The 22,976-nt window shown below is 45.1% G+C and overlaps 2 protein-coding genes across 3 annotated transcripts in view; one reads left to right on the top strand and one right to left on the bottom strand.

Moving 5' to 3' along the window:
- The window catches only part of prima1 (proline rich membrane anchor 1), a 242,776-nt gene that overhangs the window by 211,484 nt on the left and 8,316 nt on the right, over positions 1-22,976 (top strand). The gene's annotated exons all lie outside the window — the stretch shown is intronic.
- LOC140404135 (protein unc-79 homolog) overlaps positions 18,849-22,976 on the bottom strand; it is a 347,086-nt gene continuing 342,958 nt past the window's right edge. For both annotated transcript variants that reach the window (XM_072492555.1, XM_072492562.1), the window contains exon 49: positions 18,849-22,959. In XM_072492555.1, the coding sequence (XP_072348656.1) occupies positions 22,759-22,959 (201 nt within the window). In that variant the 3' untranslated portion in view covers positions 18,849-22,758. The remainder of the gene's footprint in view (positions 22,960-22,976) is intronic.

Here is a 22,976-nt window from a genome sequence, read left to right as displayed (position 1 = left end):
GGCGATTCCCACCCCCGCCGAATATCCGGTGCCAGAGAATTCGGCAACCGGCAGGGGCGGGATTCACGCCAGCCCCCGGTGATTCTCCGACCCGGCGGGGGGTCGGAGAATCCCGCCCCTGGTCTCTGGATGAGCAGGGCGAGCAACTTTAACCAATCAGAAATGAACAGCACAAGGACTAAAAAGGAAGCATATGTAATGGTGCCAGCAATGTCAAATCAGGGGCAGAAAGAGAAATAAAAGGCGGAAAAAATTGGAATGAGAGAAAAATAAACAAATTTAGAAAAAAGCTTTAACTCTCAAAATCTCCCAAGAATATTGAAACCAGAAGGAATGAGTTTCCGCATTTGCAATAGTAATTGTATACGACAGAGAAGTTGTATGGCAGTAATCGCACTGTGGAGAGTTTAGTTCATACTGCACAAATACATGAACGTCACACCATTCAGTCCATTACAAGTGAGAGACAGACAGTGAGATCCAACCTCTTGAAGCCAAATGCAGAGCTCAAACAGAAACCTTTGGACCTTAGTCCCACGCTTGAAGTTGCTGTGGCGGGTTTATGCGTTTACACATAAATAACAGAGAGCACCATTAGTCTTACTATTATTATAAGAACATAAGATCTTAGAACAATTTGTGGCCTATTGTGTTTGCTTTTACTCTTAGTACTTCTAATTTATCCAGACCATTACCTGATGCTGAGAATGAGCTTTGAGCTAATCATGCCACTCAGTTCAATGAGATGGTCACAGTTTAAACCAAGAATATGCAAATATGTTTCCTGAAAATGTTTAATACCTAATACTGAATACTTGGATTAGAACATAGAACATAGATGGATTGGATTGGATTTGTTTATTGTCACGTGTACCGAGGTACAGTGAAAAGTATTTTACTGCGAGCAGCTCAACAGATCATTAAGTACATGAGAAGAAAAGGGAATAAAAGAAAATACATAATAGGGCAACACAACATATACAATGTAACTACATAAGCACTGGCATCGGATGAAGCATACAGGGTGTAGTGTTAATGAAGTCAGTCCATAAGAGGGTCATTTAGGAGTCTGGTAACAGTGGTGAAGAAGCTGTTTTTGAGTCTGTTCGTGCGTGTTCTCAGACTTCTATATCTCCTGCCCGATGGAAGAAGTTGGAAGAGTGAGTAAGCCGGGTGGGAGGGATCTTTGATTATACTGCCCGCTTTCCCCAGGCAGCGGGAGCTGTAGATGGAGTCAATGGATGGGAGGCAGGTTCGTGTGATGGACTGGGCGGTGTTCACGACTCTCTGAAGTTTCTTGCGGTCCTGGGCCGAGCAGTTGCCAAACCAGGCTGTGATGCAGCCCAATAGGATGCTTTCTATGGTGCATCTGTAAACGTTGGTAAGAGTCAATGTGGACATGCCGAATTTCCTTAGTTTCCTGAGGAAGTATAGGCGCTGTTGTGCTTTCTTGGTGGTAGTGACAAATATAAATTTCTTTACCCGTCAGTCTGGCCTCAATAAAAGTCGAGATGGATTTGCAGGTACAGCATTAGTTATTTTATTTGACTTGCAAGTCTGATTCATTTCACACAGGCACAGGACACAGAACTAGTCTCCTAGACCCCTGGAAAACGAATGAAGAAGGAGACAAAGGGATTTCTGCAAATACATTCAAATGGCATCAAGTTTCACATACACGATTCCCATAGGTCATCCTATACTCCTCCTGACCTGGCCATACATCCTGATTGGCTCACTTCTCATCCCTTCCTCTGGCCTCCTATTACCCAGCATCCTTTTCTCCTCCTTATCTGGACACCCCTGCCCCTTGCTTTGCCATGCGTTCTGAAATCCTTTGTCTGTGAACTAACAGAATCAGACCAGCCTATGTTTACATTACAGTAACTAATATCTCTAAAGTAACTATTTTATATCACATTCGTCATACCCTCCTTTTAACAATTCATGATAACCGAACTATTCAATCCATAGCTACGGCCCCTCATCTAAAAAGATTCGTCACTGCATTTCCAATTCCTGTTGTAGCCCCCTTCATCTGCTGCACTCTCATGGATTTTAACAGCCAAGATTCTTGGGGCGTCTATCTGTTCCAGTGCACCCCGCATTCTACCCATCACGCATTTAAGGATGGCTGGGCCCACAAAGATGCAGCCAATAGCCACTGCTAAATACATGGCCATATTTATCAACCAGTCCTTCCAACCTCCAAATCCCCAGTTACCCCAAGAGCCAGGGTCCTGCATTCCGTCCAGGTGATCCCGTATGCGATCCATAAATTTAGTGATGTTAGCGGTTAGGTCTTGAACTCCCATGATACACTTGCCCTGTACTATGGTGCATGCCCCACCCTCACGGACCAGAAGATAGTCAAGAGCATACCGGTTCTGCATTGCAAACAACCGCAGCTACAAGACGCTCAGAATTCCCCACCCGGCTGAGTGGCCCCGGTTAGGTGCGAGAACCTGAGGTTGTTTCCAGTTCTCGCAGAATTCAGCTGAGACTGCCCGGCGTGCTAACTGATTATGCAGCATCCACGCCGAGGGGCAGGGGACTGTGGTAGGGACTAGAGTCCCAGTAGCAATTTGGCGGGGAAATGGGGGTGACAAAACATTGATCGCTGTGCCATTAAATAAACAGTAGTATCCTTGCTCCGTGTGCAGGCTAGCATCACAATCAGTATATCGGTTGCGCAGGGATCCCCCAGTAGCCCAGCTTATCCAGCTTTGAAACGCCCATTCGGGCCGCCTAGCAATGCGGAAAGCCCTAGTCCCAACAGTGATATGAGAGACATTCGCCCAGCCACAAAGGAGCTGGAGGCCGGCGTTCAATGGAACGCAGGTGGTGTTATAACAAACGCATTGGCCAGATGCCTGGGTGATATGACACCTCCTGTCCGTACAGGTGGGGAACAGACATGTTATATTCGTTTCCACCTCTACCAGCAAACAGCCGTATCCTTCACTGCTGAAACAATTCTCGTACGACCGGGAATCCCTATTGGGAGTGAAGTGGCTAGGTATGTCCGCCCTCCACCGTTGCAGCCTATCATACTGTGAGTGGGAATTATCCCGAGGAAGGGGAAGACAAATAGCCGGTAGTGCTGAACCCGGATCATAAGGAAGAGTGACTTGCTCGGGCGGTGGCTCGGAATGCTGACAATGAACCACCGTTTGGGGAGTGCCCCAAAGCGGTGAAACAGAAAATAACCTAGACACTGCTGCGGGGTTCGGGTAACAGACAACCCGTCCCTGGCCATACAAGCGGTGGTAAATCTGGTAAAAGAGATTCATAAAACCCGGGTTTTCCTCAGTTTGGCCTCTAAATGAATTAAGTGTATCTCCTGATAACCTACGTTCTAGTTGTACTCCCCTTCTCACATGCTCCGTCCTCTCTCTAGTTCCCCTCTCTCTCCCACAACCTCTTCCTACTCCTGACTGTCTGATTTTACCTTTATGGCACCAATCTTAACACATCCAAAATCAAATTTACATGTACTCCAAAAACAAGGCAATGTCCATGTAATGTTCCCTTCCCATCGCCGGGACCGGTGCAATTGCTTCATGAGTCCTGCATTTTCCGTTAACCTGATCACCTTCCATGAGTCAATACCATGTCCTCGTATATAGGGGCAGCGAAGAACATCACCTCTGCATAAACGAAATGTCCTTGTAGTTTGGTTGGGGTTACAAATGTAGATAATATGTCCCTTTTCCATGTCCGTCCCCGATGTCACTCCAAGCGAGGTGAGGCCGAAGATCACACAGGCGGTGCATAGCCACCCCATCATGCTCCACACCTGTAAAATAGCACTGGGGAAGGGAGGCAGGTTAATCTGTCCAAGAAAATGAGGCCCGTTATCAGAACTCAACTGAGCTGGTATACTGTACCGGGGAATGATTTCCCGCATCAGAACTTTAACCACAGTAGCAGCTTTATTATCGATAGTCGGATACGCCTCAACCCATCTGCTGAACACATCCACAATGACCAAAACATATTTATAACATTGACATCTTTCCAACTCAATGTAATCCATTTGGAGCGTCTCAAAGGGACCACTGGGCAACGGGGTTTGCCCCATACCACAAGGGATACCTTTGCCGGTGTTATATTGCTGACAAATCAAACACCGAGTGCTGATATTCTGAGCTAAACCCTGCATTTTAGGGTGCCACCAAGTGTCCAGCAACAAATCACCAGTCCCCCGAGCCCCACAAAGAGTTGCAAAGTGTACATATTTGATGACCCATAAAGCCAGTACCTCAGACATACAAGTCAGATGCGCTGGCGTGGTCCATAAAGAGGAAACAGAATCATATGTACAACCTAACCGTTTCCACATTTGTTTATCACTCTCAGGAGCGTCCTCCTGTAACCTTATGACGTCTTGGATGGTTGGCATTGGCTTGTCAGAGGCAGACCTATTTATTAGAACGTTTAGTCTGACCTAACATTTTAGGCACCATCACTTGCTGAATTTGTGCGGCTGTCCGCGCTGCACAATCTGCTTGTTCATTACCAACGTCAACTGGGGTCTTACCGTTTGTGTGGGCAGCGCATTTAATGACGGAAATCTGCGCGGGCATAAGGAGGGCCTGTAGTAGGTCATTAACTAAACCCCGGTGGGATATTTGACCACACATAATCATGTCAGGTTGTTCTGACGAAATATCACTCAAATCGTCCCTTATTGTGGTAGTTTCCTGAATCAAGGCTAAACAGTCGTGGCCAGGTGCGTCTTCATGGGCAGGGGGACCACTAAGAAAACAGGCTGGATTGATAGTGGTACAGTGTTTAAATGTCAGACGTGGATTGTTCAAAAGGTATATCTCATACCTATTCTGACGAGCTGCGGTAAGATGCTGAGTCTGCAGTTGCCTCAGTAGTGCGATGACCGAGTGGGAGCTATACACCGTAATATCCTGTTGGAGAGTGAGAGCATGTAACGGCTATGCGATGGCATTGATTGAACGTAAATCCTGTAGTAATCAGTACTGGCCTGGCTTGGCTGGTTTAGGCACAGCAAGTATGGGGGTGTTACATTCTGATTGGGAAGGGACCAAAATACCCTGTTGCAACAGCTCTCGGATTAATTTGTCTATAGACGGGGCAGCTTGGGATTTCAGGGGGTATTGCCGAATGGAAGGCAGCTTTACATGGTCCTTAATCGTCACCTTAATAGGTGTAACATTTGTCTTTCCCACTTGTGATGAGTATTCCGCCTAGACCTGTGGATTGACATATTCCAAAACATCATGTCCCCAGTGATGCTGCAGTCGAGTGTTAATCGTTTCAGGGACCTCAAAATATTTTATGGCAGTGCCGTCTGGTGTGACTTGAAGTGCGTTCTCTGTTGGATCTGAATGATCCACTGCCCTCCTTTCCATAGGCCCCAGATCCTTGGCATGGTACTGGTCGTGGACCTGACGTGTAATATGAGGGCTTACCGAAACTGACTGTGGCCATAAATGTGGTGGTATTGTAACAAAATCGGCCATACCTTCTTTTCCCGTGACTATGGCTGTAATCTTGACTGGCCATTCGGTCCCAATTAACAGCCGGTATTTGTCCTCCAACTCCCTGTTTTGTCCCGTTCTGTCATAGGCCAGGGTAACGTGATTCAGTGAATGTTCAATGTCTAACGTCCACCACTGGGGGGTGATAGAAATATAGCACTGTTGTCTCATCCTCCATGATTGAACCGTTACCCCTTCGTCTCTGCACTCTAGCTGTAGCTGGAAGATACACAGTAAATCTCGGGCCAACAAGTTACAGTCCAATCCAGTAGTCACTACAAACTGATGATCTGCAGACTTATTCACGTAAGTGACTGTCACAGGTTCAGAGATAGGATACTCACACACCTGTCCTTGGGACCCCGACAAATGCTGCGTGTGGTCGGATAGTGGTAGTCGAAGTTCTGATTGTACCGAAGACATGGCTGCTCCAGTGTCGATTACAAATGGGTGATGTTGATCTCCTATCTGCAGAGAGATAATAGGTTCCCTGTCCGATTGGAGAGTCCTTATGACTAAATTAGCTAGTCAATCCTGTGTTGGGAAAGGGTTTGCCTGAGAGAAGTCAGTGTATCTCGTCTGTCCTCCCCTTGGTGGGTACCCCCTCCTTTGGGTCGGGTAGTCTCCTTCTGCTGCCTGTCTTTTAAAGGGGCATTCCTGTTGCCAGTGATCTGCACGGCCGCAATTAAAACATGCATTGCTCCCTCTATATCTGCCCCGTCCTTTTCTCCCAGTAGACCAATGGCCCCTCAGAGGGGGCGGCGGTTGTAAAGCTGTTGGTACTTATGGTGGGCCATAAAGAGGAGCTGAGGGTCCCTTTGGGTGGGTTTGACATCCTCCCCCTCGCTGATCCACCCACCCAAAGTCACAATATTGGGGTTCCAGCTGGTAAGCCACCGTTTCTGCCGCTGGTTGGGGTCTCAGATCATCCTTTTTCATTACATACTCAGTCTTAATCTTTGTAACTGAGCCTCCTTCCTGGCCTACACCCTCCTTCCAATAAAATCTGACTGCTCTGGCCATTCGGGAAGGGCCGTTCTCTGTCCAATTCATGTTATTTCATTTCACGGCATTAGCCACGGAAGGTGGTAGGCAACGCATTAACATAGAACAATATTGAGGGGCATTCTGACCATTTTGATATGGCAAGTCGCCTGACTGCCCACGGTAGGTTTCATTAAAACGTTACAGAAATTCCTCTGGCTCTTCTAAGACCTCGACGTCCCTCCCTGTCACTAGAGGGAGCTCCTTCTCCTCAGAACCATCCCTTCTCCCTTTGTTCTCGGAGTTTTCTGTTCCCCCTTATCGGTCTGAAGGGATTTAGGTGGTATGCTTGATTGTTTCTGGATAGGATCAGGCCCTTCTCTCGCTGTCCGAGATCGGGTCCTAGAGCTAATTGGGCTTGTGGAACAGAGCCCCCCTTCTGTCTCAGACAGTGAAGATGGTACCGAAGGGGCTGGAATGATTTGAATCTGGGGAGCAGTGACTGGATATAAATTATGATACTCTGGTGGGTCTGGAATTAGTGCAGACAATGCTACAGGTGCAGTTGGAATCCTAGCTGACGTGGTCAAATTGTCCAATTCGTCATCTTCTGTCTCTGTCAATGCAAGACCAGCCATTGAACTACGTAGCCCATTGTTTTGGGTTTTTTTCCTCTTCACTAATTGGAAACCCCATTTTGAGGGCATTGTCTTGCCAACTTAATAGCATGATCTTATCCCTCTCATGTTGACAATATTGTCTCCATAATCTAATTAACTCTTTAGCTTTCATACTTTGGCTCTTTCTTCTTTATTATTAGCATATATATTTTTTTTATTTGCTTATTTATAACCAATGGCAATTTTTACTCCTTGGCAAAATTATTGAAAAGGTTCTAACGGTGTTCTTTTAAAACTTAAAATGTTTGAAAATTCAAATTGAATTACTGCAACTTGCAAGCTTAGCTCTGATCTCAACTCAGAACTAAATTTACGATTTGCTTAACACAAACTTGTATAACTTTTACAACTTAATTAATTATTTTAACAAGTTTTTCTTACATTCACAAAAATGTTGGCTGCTATCAATGAGGGAGCAGTTAGCTGCGGTGATGTATACCGGAGCAAAGTCAACTGTCATTTCCAGATTTACACTTTTTAAAATGGTGTCAGTGAGTTTCTTTAAGTTTCTATTCATTCACAAATAAAATGAGATAAACATTATTTCAAGTAAGTAAAACTTAAGATTCTGGCAATTTCAATCAATTGCTTTCGAAAATAATAACTTTTATCAAAGAGGTGGAGAAACTCACTGGTTTCCTTTAATTAATTCAAAACGTAACTTTGCTGGAGTTTCACTGACTCGAAGGAAAGGTATCCAATTATGCCACAAGCTGCCTGTTAACTCAAGCTGCTGTTAACCCTTTGAGAGACTTCTGCTTTAACTAACATGCAGCATCCAGTTTGTTTTAAAATTTATCGTTTCACGCCGCTTCAGTCCAAGGATACAATTTTAGCTTAATCAACTATAGTTTTAAAAACACTCGTGGAACTGAACCATCTTTCCGATGTCTCATCAGTTCATCAAAAACACTCGTAGAACTGAACCAGCTTTCGATGTCCCATCAGTTCATCAACAACACTCGTAGAACTGAACCATCTCCCGATGTCCCATCAGTTCATCAACAACACAATTAACCCAAAACTGAACTATCAATTATGATATCCCATCAGTTTAATTTTCTAATCCCCAGACTGACCTTTGATTTCGTCGAGACGATCTTTCCGTACCAACCGCGAGTGACCAGACTAATCAGACGATAAGAAGGGGGGAAAAAGCAATGCGCGGTCATTTTCCAGCGATACATTGTGGGCCCCTTTTTCCACTCTCCTTCCGTCCATAATCAGTCTAATTCTGAGTTCGCAGCTGGCCAATGACCATCTTGAGAAATCCCGGGTTTCGGCACCAAATGACAAATATAAATTCCTTTACCCGTCAGTCTGGCCTCAATAAAAGTCGAGATGGATTTGCAGGTACAGCATTAGTTATTTTATTTGACTTGAAAGTCTGATTCATTTCACACAGGCACAGGACACAGAATTAGTCTCCTAGACCCCTGGAAAACGAATGAAGGAGACAAAGAGATTTCTGCAAATACATTCAAATGGCATCAAGTTTCACATACACGATTCCCATAGGTCATCCTATACCCCTCCTGACCTGGCCATACATCCTGATTGGCTCACTTCTCATCCCTTCCTCTGGCCTCCTATTACCCAGCATCCTTTTCTCCTCCTTATCTGGATACCCCTGCCCCTTGCTTCGCCATGCGTTCTGAAATCCTTTGTCTGTGAACTAACAGAATCAGACTGGCCTATGTTTACATTACAGTAACTAATATCTCTAAAGTAACTATTTTATATCACATTCGTCAGTAGCGTCGACGTGGGTGGACCAGGACATATTTTTGGAGATGTGCACCCTTAGGACTTTGAAACTGCTAACCATCTCCACCTCGGCCCCGTTGATGCTGACAGGGGTGTGTACAGTACTTTGCTTCCTGAAGTCAATTACCAGCTCTTTAGTTTTGCTGGCATTGAGGGAGAGATTGTTGTCGCTACACCACTCCACTAGGTTCTCTATCTCCCTCCTGTATTCGGACCCATCGTTATTCGAGATCCGGCCCACTATGGTCGTATCGTCAGCAAACTTGTAGATGGAGATGGAACCAAGTTTTGCCACGCAGTCGTGTGTGTACAGGGAGTAGAGTAGGGGGCTAAGTACGCAGCCTTGCGGGGCCCCGGTGTTGAGGACTATTGTGGAGGAGGTGTTGTTGTTCATTCTTACTGATTGTGGTCTGTTGGTCAGAAAATCGAGGATCCAGTTGCAGAGTGGGGAGCCAAGTCCTAGGTTTTGGAGCTTTGATATGAGCTTGGCTGGGATTATGGTGTTGAAGGCAGAGCTGTAGTCAATAAATAGGAGTCTAATGTAGGAGTCCTTGTTTTCGAGATACTCTAGGGATGAGTGTAGGGCCAGGGAAATGGTGTCTGATGTGGATTTAAAATAAAGCCAATAGCAGCAGGTGCACCACTAGGAGCAATTACAACACCAGCAGGAGAAGTTGCAACACCAACAGGCACAGGTACAACACTAGCAGGCGCAGGAACAACACCAACAGGCACAGGTACAACACTAGCAGGCGCAGGTACAACACCAGTAGGCACAGATACAACACCAGCAGGCGCAGGAACAACACCAGCAGGCACAGGTAATGTGCGCTTTACAGGCAAGAGGTAGCAATGGAGAAAACGAGACAAGGCGACTGGAAATAACGTTTATGGTGCATAGCCATTTACAATGAATCTGACACAATAACGCATCTTAAACACCAAAGTGCTTTACTTCGTGAAACTACAAAGTATGTTTCTTTCTTTTCCTATTACTTCTATGAGGTGCAAATGCTGTGCTTCAGCAGAGCAAGAGGCAGGTTTCTCATTTCTCTGCACTGAGAACTGAGATGCGTGTAAGGACATGCTGTAAGTTTAGAGACAGGCTGCTTGGTCCCTTGACCTGAGATCCTATGGTGGATATCCTCTGGGTTTTGGAGGTTGTGAGGGCCCCACCAAAGACTGCGCCACCTGCATGTGTAGACTCAGGGGTAGACTCAGTCATCAAGGCAGCTGACTTAGGCGTGCGGGAAAGGAGGTGGAGAACAGTAGGAGTGCCTTGAGACACATCCAAGTGTTCTTTCTCCACTTTCCCTCTCATGTTTGACTTGGCTACAATTCACTGTTGAATGGCCAAGGTTAAGCTTTTCTCAATCCACTTTAAACTGGTTAGATTTCAGTGTGGATGCCATTCATGAAGGCCATCATGAATGGCCGTTCCTCCATGCAGTTTGGCTCAAAAGACCTGAAGCAAGACAATTACGGGAGAACTTCTAATTTCTCTCCAGTGGAACACAGTGCCTCTGGAAATGGTGAGAAAACATCACACATTTTCTACTGCTGCTCCAGAATGGTCCTCTTTGTGGGTGACACCTCAAACTCGGCATCTGCATCCAGTTGAACAGAACTGGGAGGGCTCGTCACCCTCCGATGGGGTTCTCCGCTGCTGTCCCAGTCTGTGACAATTCAGCTCCCTGCCTTAGAGACCCCAACGAGGTGGATGTGGCTGTGCTGGTGGAGGGTATGCATGAATCATAGAACATACAGTGCAGAAGGAGGCCATTCAGCCCATCGAGTCTGCACCGACCCACTTAAGCACTATCCCCGTAACCCAATAACCCCATCTAACCTTTTTGGTCACTAAAGGCAATTTATCATGGCCAGTCCACCTAACCTGCACGTCTTTGGACTGTGGGAGGAAACCGGAGCACCCGGAGGAAACCCACGCAGACACGGGGAGAACATGCAGATTCCGCACAGAGAGTGACCCAGCAGGGAATCGAACCTGGGACCCTGGCGCTGTGAAGCCACAGTGCTAATCACTTGTGCTACCGAGCTGCCAATCAATCATGTGATTGTGCTTTCTCAAAGTGTGTAACGTCCTCTGAGCAATCCTTGGTTTCTTCTTGTATCATCTTTTGCATGATACTTGAATGATCTGTTGAATGAATGAATGAGAACTGCCAAAGGGAAAGAATAGGTACAAATTCATTTCCGAGGCTGGCGTCTTTCTCCTATCTCCTGGCAAGAGTGTGTCTCTTCTTGTTGAATCCGCAGTAGGCACAACGTATAGATGAAAGTGGAAATTTACAGAACAAGGTTTATTTTGATAGTCATAATACCCCTCCACTCCCCTAAGGGTCCCCTTCCCCGACCTGCCGCTAGGCCGGGGTTTTTATACAACTGGGGCTCTCCTTGTAAAGGGGAAGGCCTGCCTTAATGTGGAAATTCATATTTTGGAAGGTCATGGGAAATCGTTTGGTCCTGACCCCGGGACCTCCATTTGGGTTATAACACTTCTAGCAACTGCCTGACCTCCAAGGCTGTCTCAGAGAACTGGGTGACAGCCTTCCTATTGTGAAGCTCCATCATTGCAATTGTCTGTGTACTAGCAGCGATAGCATGGATCCATTCTGTGTCCGACTGGGCTCCCTTTAAATAGTCTGCATTGAACAGTCAGCTGTAGGTCACTATTACACCTGGCCACCCCGATTACTTGGTAAACCTGCAAGTGGGATGCTATTAAAAACTGAAAATGCTGGAAAAACTCAGCAGATTTGGCAGCATTAGCGGAGAGAGAAAAACAGTGTTTGTATGATTTTTCTCGAGAGTCGGGTGCTAATGCTGTAACTCAGTCGAAAAGATACAGCAAAGCCCACATCACTACAGCAAATCCCACTCCACTAACTTTTCAGTTCCCGACTGCCCATCAGTTCAAATTCTACATTTGATTTCTGAAGTGAGGGAGTATTGGGCAATCTTGCCTGTTAACTCGGTTTCCCTCTCCACAGAAGCTGCCAGAACCTGCTGATTATTTCCAACATTTTCACTTTTTATTTCTGATTTCTAACATTCACTATTACTTTCCTTTCTGTCCTTTGCTGATGCCTTTCCTTCAAAGCACTGGGAGTGTAAAGTAAAACTACTGCCAGGATTCACTTTGTTTACTAATTGTCGATAAGGAATGTATTTGCTGTTTAAGGTGCATATGAGGACATCTTCCATCAATGATTCTTGACCTAGTCGTGCAAAGATTTCTGTGCCTTTGTCACTTTGGACAGTCAAAGTCTTTGAAGGTGCTGTTATCTCATTCGCTTGGACCTCCTTGGAACAAATTTGTATTCACGGTCACAGAAGGCACGAGAAGCGAGGATGTTAAAGCCAGGATCAGCATAAATCAAAATAATTTTAATAGCTTTCACACAATGAAATATTTCTCTAGTCAAAGGCCAAATGCTAATTAAACCACCATAGAATAGGTTTCTGTCAGTAAGAAGAGGATTGTGATGAAGACTGATGACAAGAGACGTAAAGAAAAAACACTGCATTCCCTAATGTTTTCCTTTCAGTTCACATATGCTGTATAAGGGACAATTAATTTTAATAATAGCTAATAAGTGGTGCTTGAATTGTTTATGACACTTTTAAAGCACTATTAAGGACTACCTATGCCTCAGAATTTATCTGTGAATCATAGTTGTTTGTGTTCCTACTGCTCCACAGGCTGCATTTTACATGTCCCCGTTGGGCTTGTTTCCAGCAGGGAAGGGCATGTAAAACAGGATTGAGTGCCCAGCAGCACAGCTTTCTCACCCACACTACCGAGCTCCCACCTGCCATAATACGGGGGTGGGTGGATGCAAAATGGACAGCCCACCCACCAATTTTGAATAGGTAATCGACGATCAATTAGGCTTCCTACCAAGCTAATTGACCCTGATAATTCGCTGCCCAAAAAATAAAATATTTGATGCAGAGCCCAATTTTTTAAACTCAATTTTTCAGATGGTGGAATGATGGGAGGTTCGATCTTCGGGGGCTGCCCTTTGTGGATCGGGGGAGTGACAGAGCATTTGACCAATCGGATTGGACAGCAGCTCCAGAGGGTGGGACGTACTCCCCATTTTTCCCTTATTAAACCTGCCCGTAGCGTGTCATGGCCGCAGGGTGGGCTGGTGTGGAGCTGACCTGCTCCAGGCCAACTTTGCTTCCGGGGGTGGCAGGCCATTCCCTGCTCCTCTACGCTCTCCTCCCCAAAACCACACAAGCTTTTCTCTGTCTCATATTGCGGTCAAAGCAGCTAGCTTTTAATGACCACACAGATAGTCATGTGATTGTGCTTTCATTTGTTGCGTACAACAAACATAATAACTATGAATTCAACAGAAAGTAAGATCACCAAGCCCGTGGGCAACTAAATTATAAAAGACAATTGTGAATGATAGTAGCCAATAATAAATGTACAATAGTTGTGACATGGGACTTCTGCTTTGGATTATCAACTTGTTTTGTCCCATGATAATATACAATTACCGACAATTATGAAGAGAGAAAAAAATATTTTTTTCTCTCTCAGATCTCTCTTTCTCAAGTGTCAGGTATTTATTTGTTTTTTTTAAATATTTATTTAAAATAAATAGCAATTTAAAAATCCTGACGACCTCAGAAAATCCAAATACTCTCGCCATATAAAAATTATAAATGGGTTCTAACTGCAGTGAGGGCAAACATTAAGAGTCTTTATAATGGTAGTTTATGAAAAAATGAAGCATTTTTCAATGTTCTTTTAAAACAAGTCTTTTACTTTTTTCCCCTGTACGGATATTCCAGACATGTCCAAAAAGCGCCAGGGTTTTTCACACATTACGCAAGATGGGCACCAAAGGAAAAAAATTCAATTCATTTTATCGCATTCATCCAGAAAGACTTCTAGCATCTCCTCAATACGCCATTCAACTGTTCCTCTAATGCTAAAAAACTATGTCAAATTTATCACAGAGGAAAAATGTCAAGATGTTTTGTTCTAACGTAGCGTTTAATGTGCATCTGTCAACAGATCTAATACACATTAAAGTTCCTGTACTTGTATAGGTACAGTTTTTAAAAGTTTTGTATAGTAACTCCTTGAACAAGGCCTCTTTTCATTGTCCTGTTGAGTTGCAAAATAGAATTTACCATATCACAATTCGTCCACAAACATATCAAATGACATATTAATACTATTGTGGCATGCAATGAACCATTGCTAGTACAATACTATTAAGCACATAAATTATATACTAAAATTTGTTTTTTGGGACATACGTTTCATTGATAAATCATGATTATTGTAGCTATTATTCAGATATAGGTGATAGATATTTTCAATACTGAAACCATTTTATAGTTACTGAGACCTTACCCTGAAATTCTGCGCTCTTAGTTACTGGATTTCCATGAATCAATTCAATTCTTACTGGGACAAAAAAAATCAACAGCTGTTTTCTTTCCTCAGTGAAGGAAATTTCTAATTGCCAAAATATCGGAAATAACCATTCAGAAAACATGATCACATTTATGTGTTGAAGTTTACTTTAATGTTCCAAAAGCAAGAACCTGGATATTTTTGCCAGAAACCATGAATTTGGACTGTGCAGTTTGTGCGAGCTGTGCACCTTGAGGCACGATCAATTTGGCTGGAGACGAAGTTGAATTCAAACTGAGGCTTTATTAGTATCTGAAGTGTGGCCTCCTACAGCAGCTGACAAAATGGCTGCGAGCTGAAGGCCACGCATATTTATAACCCGGCTCCTGTGTGGAGCTAGCATGCAGGGGCCCAGGTGAACCTGTAGTGCAGGTTCTACCGTACAACCCTTAATATAGGAACACAATGGTTTACCACATTCACCGCCTGTTAAAATTGAGTCCGGCGGGGGTGGTGGATAACTACATACAATTCGCAATCTTTAATATTTACAGAACAGTGAAAAACAAAATGTCTCTGGTCACGCGGTGGGCCGGTCAGAGGTTCAGCCGGTCCGGCACCTTGATCATCCTCTGGGATCGATGAAGTGGAGCCGGCGATGTTGGTGCTGTCGTGGTCGAAGTTGACTCCGGGAGTGTGCCAAAATCCTCTTCATCTACAGGGGTGGGCAGGGGGAGGACGGACAGTCCTAGGGGGGGTGATGGGGGTGGCGGGGAGGGGAGGGTGGCGCCGGGGGCGACGGAGGCGGTGTGGGGGCGGAACCTGCTGGTGCCAGGTCCCTGAGGGAGACGGTAGCCTGGCGGCCGTCGGGGAACGCCACGTAGGCGTACTGTGGGTTTGCGTGGAGCAGGTGCACCCTTTCCACCAACGGGTCCGCCTTGTGGAGCCGCACATGTTTACGGAGAAGCACGGTTCCCGGAGCTGTGAGCCAAGTTGAGAGTGATACCCCGGATGTGGACTTCCTGGGGAAGGCAAGAAGGCGTTCATGCGGTGTACTGTTAGTAGCAGTGCAAAGTAATGAGCGAATGGAATGTAGTGCATCAGGGAGGACCTTTTGCCAGCGGGAGGCTGGGAGATTTCTGGACCGTAGGGCCAGCTGGACGGCCCTCCATACCGTCCCATTCTCCCTTTCTACCTGTCCTTTTCCCTGGGGGTTGTAACTCGTCGTTCTGCTGGAGGCGATATCCCTGCTGAGCAGGAATTGGCTTGGCTTATCACTCATGAATGAGGATCCCCTGTCACTGTGGATGTAGGCGAGGAAGCCGAACAGAGTGAAGATAGAGTTAAGGGCTTTAATGACGGTGGCAGACGTCATGTCGGGGCGTGGGATGGCGAAGGGAAAACGGGAGTATTCATCGATCACACTGAGGAAATGTGTGTGTCGGTCGGAGGAGGGGAGGGGGCCTTTGAAATCCACGCTGACGCGTTCAAAGTGGCGGGAGGCCTTCACCAGGTGCACGAGGTCCGGCCGGCAGAAGTGCGGTTTGCACTCCGCACAGACCTGGCAGTCCTTGGTGATCGTCCTTACTTCCTCGATGGAGTAGGGCAAGTTTTGTGCCTTAATGAAGTGGTACAACCGAGTGACCCCTGAGTGACAAAGGCTGTCGTGCAGCGTCCGGAGTCGGTCTACCTGTGCGCTGGCTCATATACCTCGGGATAGGGCGTCTGGGGGCTCGTTGAGTTTGCCAGGGCGATATTTAATCTCGTAGTTATAGGCGGAGAGCTCGATTCTCCACCGCAAGATTTTGTCATTTTTGATCTTGCCCCGCTGTGTGTTGAACATGAAGGCTACTGACTGTTGGTCAGTGAGGAGAGTGAATCTCCTGCCGGTCAGATAATGCCTCCAATGCCGCACAGCCTCAACGATAGCCTGGGACTCCTTTTCGGCGGATGAGTGCCGAATTTCGGAGGCATGGAGGGTGCGGGAAAAGAATGCCACGGGCCTGCCTGCCTGGTTGAGGGTGGCGGCAAGGGCGACGTCCGATGCGTCGCTTTCTACTTGGAAAGGAAGTGTTTCATCTACAGTGTGCATTCCAGCTTTGGCAATATCAGCTCTGATCCGGGCGAAGGCCTGTTGAGCCTCTGCCGTCAGGGGGAAATGAGTGGACTGTATGAGTGAGCGGGCCTTGTCCGCATAGTTTGGGACCGACTGAGCGTAATACGAGAAGAACCCCAGGCAGTGTTTGAGGGCCTTGGGGCAGTGGGGGAGGAGAAGCTCCATGAGGGGGTGCATGCGGTCAGGATCGGGCCCCAGAACTCCGTTCTGGACCACGTAGCTAAGCGGTTTGTACGGAACACACACTTCTCCTTGTTATACGTGAGGTTGAGGAGAGTGGTGGTGCGGAGAAATTTAGCGAGGTTGGCGTCGTGGTCCTGCTGATCATGGCCGCGGATGGTCACATTGTCTAGGTACGGAAACATGGCCCGCAAGCCGTACCGGTCGACCATTCGGTCCATCTCCCTTTGGAAGACCGAAACCCCATTGGTGACGCCGAAGGGGACCCTAAGGAAGTGATATAGCCGGCCGTCTGTCTCGAAGGCGGTGTATGGCCGGTGCAATTACGGATGGGGAGCTGGTGGTAAGCAGATTTCAGGTCCACCGTTGAGAAGACCCGGTACTGTGCAATCTGGTTAACCATGTCAGATATGCGTGGGAGGGGGTACACGTCGAGCTGAGTGTACCTATTGATGGTCTGGCTGTAGTCCACGACCTTCGATTTTTCTCCCCAGACTTAACCACTACCACTTGAGCTCTCCAGGGGCTGTTGCTGGCCTCGATGACACCCTCCTGAAGCAACCGCTGGACCTCGGACCTGATGAAGGCCTTATCCTGGGTGCTGTACCGTCTGCTCCTGGTGGTGACGGGTTTGCAATTTGGAGTTAGATTGGCAAAGAGGGAATGAGGATCGACCTTTAGGGTCGCGAGGCCGCACACAGTGAGGGGTGGTAAGGGTCCGCCGAATTTAAGGGTCAGGCTCTGGAGGTTGCACTGAAAATCCAGGCCAAGGATAAGTGCAGCGCAGAGTTTAGGGAGGACGTAGAGGTGAAAACCGTGGAACTCTACGCCTTGGACTGTGAGCGTGACCGTGCAGTACCCCCGGATCGCTACGCGATGGGATCCAGAGGCCAAGGAGATACTTTGATTGGTAGGGTGTACCTCAAGGGAGCAGCGCCTTACAGTATTTGGATGTACAAAGCTCTCGGTGCTCCCGGAGTCCAGTAGGCAGGAGGTCACATGGCCGTTGACTTTCACGCTGGTGGATGCGTTGGTCAGAGTGTGTGGTCTGCACACCGCTGCGTAGTGGCCCTTCTTCCCGCAGGCCTTACAAAGGGCAGTGCGGGCCGGGCAGCGTTGGCGGGGGTGTCTTTGTTGGCCTCAAAAATAGCATCGGGGTCCCCCGGAGATCACTGGCTGGCGCGTAGCGCAGGCGTATTGAGTGGGTAGCGCCCCCGCTGGGGCGGCTGCCTGTGGTGCCCATGAAGCGTAGGAGGAGTGGGCCGCGCGGTTGGGGGTGTAGGACTGTACATTGCGCAGGGCGACCGTCATGGAAAGGGCTAGTGTTTTAGTCTCTGCGAGGTCGCGCGTGGCCCCTTCTAGGAGCCGCTGCCTGATAACATTGGACCCAATCCCAGTTACAAAAGCGTCCCTCATAAGGAGATCTGAGTGCTCCTTAGCTGTAACGTCCTGGCAGTCACAGTCCCCAACTAGTGGGATCTGGGCCCTCCAGAAGTCCTCGATTGACTCACCCGGTAGTTGAGTACGCGTTACGAGCACGTGTCTGGCGAAGACCGTGTTCGTCTTCTGCTCATAACTCTCTTTGAGTCGAGTCATAGCATCAGTGTAATTGGGCGCATCTTGGATCAGCGGGAAGATTTTAGAGCTGAGTCTGGAGTACAAGATTTGAATCTTCTGCGCCTCTGGAACAGGGGTCGGCGACGCGTTGATTTACACTTCAAAACAAGCTAGCCAGTGCTGAAAGTCCTTTCCGGCGTCGTTTGTGTGTGGATCCAGCTGCAGTCGATCTGGTTTAATCTGGAGGTCCATCTTCTGAATCAGATACTAATAAATTGAGGCACCATCAATTTGGCTGGAGACGAAGTTGAATTCAAACTGAGGCTTTATTAGTATCTGAAGTGTGGCCTCCTACAGCAGCTGACGAAATGGCTGCGAGCTGAAGGCCACGCATATTTATTACCCGGCTCCTGGGCGGAGCTAGCATGCAGGGGCCCAGGTGAACCTGTAGTGCAGGTTCTACCGTACAACCCTTAATATAGGAACACAGTGGTTTACCACACACCTAACATCCCCAGTGTACGTCAACATACATAGGTCAGCTGGATAAGTGTGGTACTTTTCTGGACTTCTAAACATTTTCTTTTCGGTAGCTTTCCTTTAAAAACAAACAAAAGGACAGTGCAAAAACTTTTCTGAGGTAAAATTTATTTTGTTTTATTTGAAAGAGAGGGAGAGAGAAAAATAATTTTACAACCAAAATAAATTAAACCAAGACAACACATGTCAACACAATGATTGACTGGCAAAATTATATTTCAATTGGGTTTGTGTGTGGAAAATAACATCTTGTGACAGTTGGCAAGTCTTTCTACATCATGAATTTTTGTTATTGTGACCTTCAAAGAGACTGGTTAACATGTTACTGTAAATATTCTCTGAGATGCACTCGAGGTGCATCTCAATAGAAAAGCGAAATGCCATTCTTTCTTTTGCCGGAAGCAGTACATTGGTCTTCAAAATTTGATTTCACCACTGTGAGATTATACCTCTGATAATGCAATGAAATAATAAAATGCACACACTTATGAGTATGTACACCTGCCAAACATAAAAATCTAGGTACTGCTTCTCCTCTATGTGCGCACATTTTAATAAGTACAAAGTTCTGTGTTGGAAACTGCTAAACAAACAGCTTAGGGAAGAAAATAAAATTATATTGTGCTTGAAGGAGACCAAATGTGGGTCTCTACTGATGGATCATCTAAGAATTGCTGAATAGCATTCTAATCTCTTTCCAAAAACATTGGACAATTTCCATATTTCTCTTTGTGAAGTATACAGAAAGAACATTACAGCAAAGCATAAGCAAATGGGACATTTTATACAAGTTTTTTACTAAAATGAGGGACATTATCAATCTTGAACGGATATTACATCAATGTGTACACTATGATGAGTATAGCAATAAGTTATGAACGCTTTCACAGTGTAAAGCTTGACTGGAAAAGGTCTTTGAAAAGCAAGGGAGTGCAACAAAAATCACAAAATAAATTACATGCAAACATTCATAGAAAGTAGAAGCAGGAGTAGGCCATTTGGCCCTTTGAGCTTGCTCTGCCATACACTATGATCATGGCTGATCATCAAACTCCATATCCTGATCCTGTCTTCCCTCCATATCCCTTGATCCCTTTAGCCCCAAGAGCTATATCTAATTCTTTCATGAAATTACACAATGTTGGGCCTCAACTACTTTCTGTGGTAGTGAATTCCACAGATTCACCACTCTGAATCTACCCTGTCTGATCCTGTTAGAATTTTATGTTTCTATGTGATTCCCCCTCACTCTTCTAGGCGCCAATGAATATGATACTAACCGACTCTCTCATGACAATTCCACCATCCCAGGATTCAGCCTGGTAAACCTTTGCTGCACTCCCTCCAGAGCAAGAACATCCTTCCTCAGATAAGGACACCAAAACTGCACAGAATACTAGAAGTGTGGCCTCACCAATACCCTATACAATTGTGGTAAAACATCCGTATTCCTACACTCAAATCCTCTTGCTATGAAGGCCAACGGACCATTTGCCTTTAGTGCCTGCTGTACCAGCGTGCTTACTTTCAGTGACTGATACACAAGGACATTAAGGTCTCGCTGAGTATCCACTTTTCTCAATTTACACCCACTCAAATAATAATCTGCCTTTTTATTTTTTGTACCGAAGTGGATAACTTCACATTTACCCACATTATGCTGCATCTGCATGTATCCACTCACTCAGCCTGACCAAATCACGCTGAAGCATCTCTGGATCCTCCTCACAACTCACCCTCCCACCCAACTTTATATCAGCTGCAAATTAGTTCCCTTGTCCAAATCATTTATAATGTGAACAGTTGGGGTTCTAACACAGATCCCTGAGGTACCCCACTAGTCACTGCCTGTCAATCGGAAAAAGACCCGTTTGTTCCAACACTGCTTCCCGTCTGCCAACTAGCTTTCTATCCATCTCAATCCCATGCATTTTAACTTTATATAGTTATCTGCTATGTGAGACCTTGTCGAAAGACTTTTGAAAGTCTAAATTAACCACATCCACCAGTTCTCCCTGGTGAACTCTACTAGTTACATCTTCAAAGAATTCCAGTAGATTTGCCAAGCATGTTTTCCCTTTCGTAATCAATGCTGACTATTACTCGATTATCAGTATTGCTATCATTCTAGAATTTATCGAAAAAAGCCTCTCCGCAACCGTCTCCTTGAAATCCAAAACAACCTGGAGCAAAGACACTGCCAAAATTCTTCCTGCTCTTTCCCATCGCATTGAAGCCAAGGGCCATCCAGCTAGAGTTGACAAATTCATCAGAGTGATTGAACCTGGGGTCCTCCTGCTCAGTAGGACTCAATGTTGGACCATCAAGTGTAAACTTCTGCAGTTACTAAAATTATAGAACAACATTTAAATTGCTTTATTGATTTTGTATATTTATAACCAGAAAATTAAGAAATGTTTCAAATAATTCCCTTATTTCTGTGTGAGTTTAATGTTTAATTGATTTTTTAAATCTACTGGTGCAACCTTTTTGATCAAAATGGAAAAATCACTAATAAATTTAAGAGCCTACAACAGATATACATGTTTTGTATGTACTGTATACTCTTGGCTCCAACTGTTATAACTATTTTGTTTTTTGTAAAGTCTACAGTTTGGATAATAATGTGGTGTAAACACTTACAAAAGCCAATAACACAAAAGCCAATAATAAGTCCACAGCCATTGGTTCATGCCCAAATAGTGCCTTGTACTAGTATTTGCTTCCTGCACGGGGGATTCTATCTTCCCGCTGCTTGTCAATGGGATTTCCCATTGAAGCCACCCCTCCCAGTCAGGAAACCGATGAGCGAGAGTGCACTGCCGGCAGGAACAGAGATTCCCACTAGACGGAGGATTCTGGCCCAAATATAGTTCCGACAGCTTAAGCTATGAATTGTACATCTCCAGCATCAGTCTGTCTTTTCTTCTTGAAACAAACACATAAGAGGTGAATAATGACAGGTTTAGGAAGAGAATTAAATGAAAAATGGCTATAAAAGAAAAATAACTAATTTGCACCAGACTATTTATGCTGGTTTATAAAATATGTTTTATCTTCCGGTATAGAATTACTTATCCTTTGTTCCACAAAATATGTATCTTGTTTCATGATCTGCATGATAATTTACAGGAAAGTATATACAATCTATTGGATACTGAAAAGATCAGTTTCTATTCTATTTTCAATAATGTTGACATTGATCTAAAGGTATTATTTACATCAACAGCCTAGTGGTATACCAACAGTTGAACTGGTAAACTAATTTTCTTTCAGTATTATTGCAAAATATGGCCTCAATAATAATTTTTCACATACTTCATATTGATATTAGGAGTTAGCACATTCCCAGAGACAGAATTAGGACACTAGTTAATTTTTTTGGTGTAGAGAAAGATAGTTTCTGTAAATGTGCTGTAAATGTGAAGACCAAAGAAACAGCACAGTTGCACATATTCCAAATACAGAATATATAGAAAAACACAATATCAGAACTGACACTACATTCAGTTGGCAATAATACAGAACAATGCTGATAGATACTGGCAAGCGTTATTTCAACAAACAAAAAAGATACGCAATTCAATCAGAAGTTATATTTTCACAACAAAATGGTTGTGAATAGGTATAACCACTGATATTGAAGCTGATTAAAGTAACTCATGGAACACAAAAGGGGTGTAAAATAGCCCATTTAAAAAATATTTTTTTAGAAACAGATATGCAGTATAATAACATCTCAAATGCAGGGCAATTAATGTAGAAGACTGATCACTATTATATTAAATTACAAAATACTGCCTCTAATAAAAGCAATTTCATTATAGTATTTATACAAGTATTCTTTTTTAAATAATCTTCTACAATGTTTGTAAAGATGATAAAGTGGTTATATATACATACAGAGGCTGTTTAGTTGCCAACATGCATCTAATGTTTTATCAGCATAAGAAGATTGAATAAGAGATGTCTCTGCTTCAAGTCCAGTGTGCATAAAACAAGGAAGAAAACTTAAAGAGGGTAAAATTGAGATGCAGCTTCTGATGACTGTATTTCCACCTGAGCCATTTTGAACTGAGTACATTGCAGCCATTTACGGAGTACCGATGAATTTGTGCTCATCTGCCCAGATGCCTGGAATGACTGCAAGATATGATGGTTGACATTGTTCTGGATTGATTGAAGACGCAGTTGCAGACCTGCTGATAGGTGCTGTTGGATTCAGGCCA

The sequence above is a fragment of the Scyliorhinus torazame genome, chromosome 2 (assembly GCF_047496885.1).
Source record: "Scyliorhinus torazame isolate Kashiwa2021f chromosome 2, sScyTor2.1, whole genome shotgun sequence".
Taxonomy (NCBI): domain Eukaryota; kingdom Metazoa; phylum Chordata; class Chondrichthyes; order Carcharhiniformes; family Scyliorhinidae; genus Scyliorhinus; species Scyliorhinus torazame.
This window is presented reverse-complemented; position numbering and strand designations above follow the sequence as displayed.